The sequence below is a fragment of the Lithobates pipiens genome, unplaced genomic scaffold (genome assembly GCF_037356315.1).
Source record: "Lithobates pipiens isolate NorthernLeopardFrog02 unplaced genomic scaffold, aLitPip1_a1.2 Scaffold_23, whole genome shotgun sequence".
In the NCBI taxonomy this organism is placed as follows: Eukaryota; Metazoa; Chordata; class Amphibia; order Anura; family Ranidae; genus Lithobates; species Lithobates pipiens.
The window spans coordinates 42,642,040-42,648,039 of record NW_027507785.1 but is presented as its reverse complement, the minus strand read 5'-3'; the positions used below and the strand labels follow the sequence as shown (position 1 = coordinate 42,648,039).

At 41.2% G+C, this 6,000-nt stretch overlaps 1 protein-coding gene across 2 annotated transcripts in view; it reads right to left on the bottom strand.

Moving 5' to 3' along the window:
* Positions 1-1,316: 1,316 nt before the first annotated feature.
* P2RY6 (pyrimidinergic receptor P2Y6) overlaps positions 1,317-6,000 on the bottom strand; it is a 152,168-nt gene continuing 147,484 nt past the window's right edge. For both annotated transcript variants that reach the window (XM_077451470.1, XM_077451471.1), the window contains exon 3: positions 1,317-5,152. In XM_077451470.1, the coding sequence (XP_077307596.1) occupies positions 4,121-5,110 (990 nt within the window). In that variant the 5' untranslated portion in view covers positions 5,111-5,152 and the 3' untranslated portion in view covers positions 1,317-4,120. The remainder of the gene's footprint in view (positions 5,153-6,000) is intronic.

The following is a 6,000-nucleotide window of genomic DNA, read 5'->3' as shown; positions in this document are numbered from 1 at the left end:
GCTTCAGCACTACCTAAAGTTTGTTTAAATCCTGCTATTCGCCTATTTAGGTGATAGCACTCCCATTAAGGTCTTTGTTTCCCATCATTGTACTGGAACTAAAATGTTCTTCAAAGACTTCGACAAAGCTGCTTGAAGTTTGCTAAAAGCTATGCAAAAATCTTCTGTACTGCTTTCATACAAACTAAAGCCAGTGTGAAGAAGGCCTAAGGCCCCTTTCACACTGGGGCGGTTTTCAGGCACTAAAAATAGCGCCTGTGTAGCGCCTGAAAAAAACGTCCCCTTTCACTCCAGTGTGAAAGCCGGAGGGCTTTCACACTGAAGCGGTGCGCTGGCAGGACGTGAAAAAAGTCCTGCTAGCCGCATCTTTGGAGCGGTGAAGGAGCGGTGTATTCACCGCTCCTAAACCGATCCTACCCCTTGAAATCAATGGGACAGCGCGGCAATACCGCCGGCAAAGCGCCGCTGCAGCGGCGCTTTGCGGGCGGTTTTAACCCTATTTCGGCCGCTAGCGGGGGTTAAAACCACCCCGCTAGTGCCCGCAGACCGCCGCTAAAACGACGGTAAAGCGCCGCTAAATAAAGCGGCACTTTACCGCCGACGGCCGCACCGCCCCAGTGTGAAAGGGGCCTAAAGCTAACCTTTTTTTGCCCATGCAGGTCATAGCAATAGATACCCCCACCCCCAGCAACATATGCAAACGTTTCCTTCATTTCCTCACCTCTGTTGAACCCCATGGGAAAGCACATGTGACAGTGCTTTTAACTGTCACACCACTATCACAATGTAGGTGGGTAAGGGTCCTTAACACTATGTTCACTTTAAATAGAGTGCCTCAAAGGTAAAGGGGGAACAAACAGGCAGGTACGCTTGGTGGTGCATAGAATGACACCTGCTGCTTTTGTCCAAAGCACAGGTTCATCTTCATATACTGGGTCTGTTGTGCCAAGGAAATGTGTCTGGTGTCATTATTTAAGAACCTCAAGGGTAACCAAATAGTGCATACCTGTCCTACTGCCCTTGTAGGACTATACGGGTCCTGAACAGATCTCATTGAGGTGTTTTTAAGGATCCCTTTGGAAAGGCTACTGCTAGAGCTGATTAAGGTATGGCCAACTGGTAGCAGGTGCCAGGACCATTTGTGAAGAAAATGGAGGAATTAGATCAGCCACTTGCATAGTTAACACCTTGAAATAACAGAGGGCACACCATAAACATATGCTAATGCTTAGCAAATTCATGGCCAGTTTTTCGGATGAAAGATGGATCCATAAAGTCTAAATGGATCCAGTTCGAGATTAGTTTATTGCAAAAAAAAAAAAAAAAAGTTAATTTGAACGATACACATGTAGTTTTATTAGGATGAAAAAATACATGTGAGAAGCTCATGTTTTTGAGGAAAAACATTAAAATCTTTCCAGTCCGATTGGTTAGTTTTTCAGGGGATGACTGTCTAGGAAAAAAAAACTGTACCTGAAACTGACCATTTCTTTACACCACTTTTTATTTTTTAGGGTAATTTAATTTTATATCCAGGTAAAGTGGAAAAATGAAAAATAAAATTAGAACAATTATGTGGTTGTATTTGAATGATCACTGAAGGCTCTCCGAGATCTAGTTGGGTTGCAAAACTCTTATAGAAGACAGCACAACCCAAATGTTGAGGTAGGACTAGTGTATGTGTTAAGTGTGCCATCTATACTGTCTGGTAATAATGAAAATCTAATATTGAATTAACAGTACTGTACATACAGTCAAGTGAAAAACTGAGTACACCCTATGGAAATGATTAAAGGGGTTGTAATTTTTTATTTTCTAAATAGGTTCCTTTAAGCTAGTGCATTGTTGGTTCACTTACCTTTTCCTTCGATTTCCCTTCTAAATGTTTTTTTTTTTCTTTGTTTTCTTTGTCTGAATTTCTCACTTCCTGTTCCTCCTCAGTAAGCTGTTCAGTAAGCTGTTCTGGCTCACTAAACACCGCTCGGATGATGATGTGAAGTTTACTGAGGAGAGAAAGGAAGTGAGAAATCCAGACAAAGAAAAAAAAAAACATTTAGAAGGGAAATCGAAGGAAAAAGGTAAGTGAACCAACAATGTACTAGCTTAAAGGAACCGATTTAGAAAATAAAAAACAAAGCTTTACAACCCCTTTAACTATTTTAGGAGAATCATAGCTAAAGGTGATGTACACTTAAACACATCACAAATAGAATTGACATAGCGCATTAATTATCATATTCCAAATAACAAGAAAGGAGACCTGCCAGATGGAAAAAGTTAGTACACTTACAGGTACTTCAAATCCAGGAAAATAAAATCAGGTGCTCTGTTAGGAGCTAATGATTGAAACCTCTGTACTTGTCTTATTTAAATTCGTAGATATAAAGGGTCTTGTGTTCTTGTATATCATGCCAATATCAAAAAGCTCTTTATGGCTCTCAAAAAAAAAAAAAATGCCTAGGGTTTAAAAAGATCGCTAAATTATTTAAGATTTTAAATCAATCATGACAGTCATCAAGTCAACTATAAAATTCGCATCCACTGAAAAAATACATTTTAAATGACTACTAATTTTTCCAGGACCGACTAGCCCAGCAAATTCAGCCCAGGAGCTGACAATTTGATATATGACTGTAGCTTCCCTCCTCCCAGCCTGCTCCTATACAGGCAGACATGCCACGTACAGACAAGGTCACTCAAGGTGGTAATGGGCATGCCTTGTTCAGAGTGTTTTGAGAACCCCCCCCCCCCCCCCCCTTCCCTGGCATCTGAAACAGCTGGCATAAAGCAGGGAGTTATAGCAGCTAGAATGTATGTCAGGCAGAGACCTGAATGGCTTTTAAAAAATAGGGACATGGGAGCTTGGAAAACAAGATGACACTTCAGGAGTGCAGTTTGGCTCACACATGTGGTCACATAGGTCTGCTAAATGGATGGTTGGCTATGGGTCGGATTATGTGGGTGGTTGGCAAAGGATTTAATGTGTATTAAATAGGAGTATCGTGACATGTCAATGCTGTTTAGCCATTGGTCTTCAAGTAGAACTATAGGCAAAACCTTTTTTTTTATTTTTTTTTTATTTATATTTTGTATAGAGCAAGGGATTTTTATAATGCCTGTCAGATTTTTATCACCATCTGTGTCCTATTGTGGCGATTTCCCTTCACTTCCTGTCTCACAGCCAGACAGGAAGTGAGAGAAAATCCCTGCAAATGAAGGGAATTCCTTGCAGACCCCCAGATCACCAGAACTGGTGTCCCCATTGGAAGATTTCCCTACTATTACTTTTCTGGGGACAACTAAATTTTTTTGTTTACCTTTTCTTTTAATAATAATAATGGTAAACAGGCCAAATAAAGAGAATGAATCTCCTTAACGGGGGGCACAGACAGCAATAATAAAAAAAAAACAAAAAAAACACGACAAGCATTTTAATCCCTCTGCACTCTATTCAAAACTAAAAAAAACGTTTTGGCTTTAATTATACTTTAAAGCTGCTGGGGGACTTTAATGGTTCATAATGTCAGGGTGTTACAGGGTGACCCCTATTTGCTGAGAGATGCAGGACAGGGCAGGCTGAATGGGGCTGAAGGCTTAGTTAGCCGGTGCAGTTTTTTTTTTTTTTGTTTTTTTTTGGAAGGAAAGGTAATTTTCAGTTTCACGCTAAAAAAATAAAACCATGTACTTAAATAATTAAAATGCAACAGTTCCTGCCTTAAATGGTGTATAAAAATTAAAGAATTTTTAAAAAGACTTCAACTTGCATCTATCAGCTAGTGCAAGCTTTCTCTCAAGTAAATACACCAGTCTTTGTAGCTTGCTTTTTCTACATTTCTTCATACAAGCAGAGCTATTTTTGTTGCCCTGGTTTACAGTTGGTCTCTAAATTGTAATACAAAAGCAGACTTTTGTAACATCGGAGGACAGCAGAACACCTCTAACAGAGAACACAAATGTCAAACGAATAGGCAGTTGAGCTGGTTTTACAGGAGAACATGTACCTGCCTCTATATTCATAGATGGACATTTGAGATCTTCCAGTACATCAATAATTTTCATCAGCTTTGCCTGTCATTTAGAGGTATGTCCCTTATGAGTTTAGGGTCTCCAGCTGTGATGGTCATTGTGGTGGCTTGGTACTGGTCTCACTTTTCCACTTGTAAGTGACTCTCTTCATCAATGTCTTGGTGCTCTGCCGAAACCTCTGCTGGGTGAAATAGAACAAGATGGGGTCCAACACGCTGTTCATGCTGGCGAATGGCCTGGTGCACTTATACACAATGGCAAAAGTCTGCAACACCAGGCAAGGAACACCGGTCCTGGAACGTACTACCAAATATATTGTTTTGGTCAGGTGAAATGGGAAGAAGCTTATGGCGAAGACCAGAACCACGATGATGATCGTACGGATGGCTTTGTCCTTCTTTCTTCGAACTGCTGAATCGACAAGATCATCCTTCTGGAAGAGGATCTTGGTCATGGCACAATAGCAGGACACAATGGCAATGAAAGGGATTAAAAACCCTGTGATAGTCAAAACGATTCCATATGGAAAATATAGAGAGGAGAGGTCTGGGGTGCTTAAGTCATAACAAACAGTTCTGTTCCTCTGAATTCCGGTGGATGCAAACAAAAAAGTGGGGATACATTGGACAATGACGATGAACCAAACCGCCCCACACACCACCCATGTAAATTTCTTGCCCCTCTTTTTGTGCCAGACAGACAAGGGGTGGCATATGCCCATATATCTTTGGAAGCTCATACATGTGAGGAACATGATGCTTCCATGTAGGTTTGTGTAAAATTGGAATCTGACAAACCGGCAAGTGAAGTCCCCAAAGGGCCAGTAGTCATGTTGGACATAGTTATAGATGAGAAGTGGGAGGGAGCACACATAGAACAAGTCTGCCATGGCTAAGTTCAGGGTGTAGATGGCGGTGCGAGTCAAGGCCTTTCTTGACAGCCATACTTGAAGGATGACAATGAAGTTGAGTGGAAGACCAAAAACCAACACTACAGAATAGACCACTGGGAGCAGAATTTGCTTGAACTCCTCATGAAAGGTGCAAGAATTCTTCCCAGTGACAACCGATGTGATGTTATCCATGCTTGAGGAACGCAGAAGAGGTCACATGGTCAGATCAGAAATCTAAAAAAAAGCAAAACAAAAAATAAAAGGCTATAAATGTTACAAAAATACGTCACACATAAATTATGCTAAAAAGAAAACCCACATAATAGATAATGAAAAAACGAAATAGCTCTTTGTGGATGTATCTTTTCTGGTTTTAGGTAGTTGACAAAAAAAAAAAAAAACACTTTTTGGCCTGTGTTTAAAGCTATGGTTTATTCTTATATTTTCCTTGCTTGGTCCCTTCACCATGCGAATGATATTAAAAAAATATTATTCCATTTTATGACATAGCTTATTTTGGACCCACGTATTTCATCACTTGAGCTCTGTGCTACTCTATACAATGTGGACAGATTATGGCTGGTGGGAGGGGCCAGAAGGGTGCTATGCAGAGCTTCCTGAAAGCATCACAGCACCCCGACTCAGTACTCCTCTCAAGAATCCTCAACCCTGATGTAAGCAGTGGGCTGTCTCTTTGTAGGAGTCATGCAAATATCAAAATGTCTTGATGGGTGGCGGTTAGTCTGGAGTACTAGGCAGTCTATATTTGCATGCAGATCACCTTAGATAGCACCCACGTGCGATGTTGAGCATCCATGGTTAACCACTTTACGGACCGCCTGCCATCGTTATACATCGGCTGTTTGAAGAGGAATATCGCTGTTATGGCAGAAGCTAGCTACCATAACCCCGGTATCATCTTCTTCAGTGAGCGGTCCACTTTCAGAGAAAAAGTGGTCTCTGCAGCGGATTCACTGCGAGATCACTTATTGGCGGCGGGAAATAAAAAAATTTTTATTTTTTTTAAATGCGCCCATCCCACCGAGGTCACACGCAGGAGCGAACGCATACATGAGTAGCGG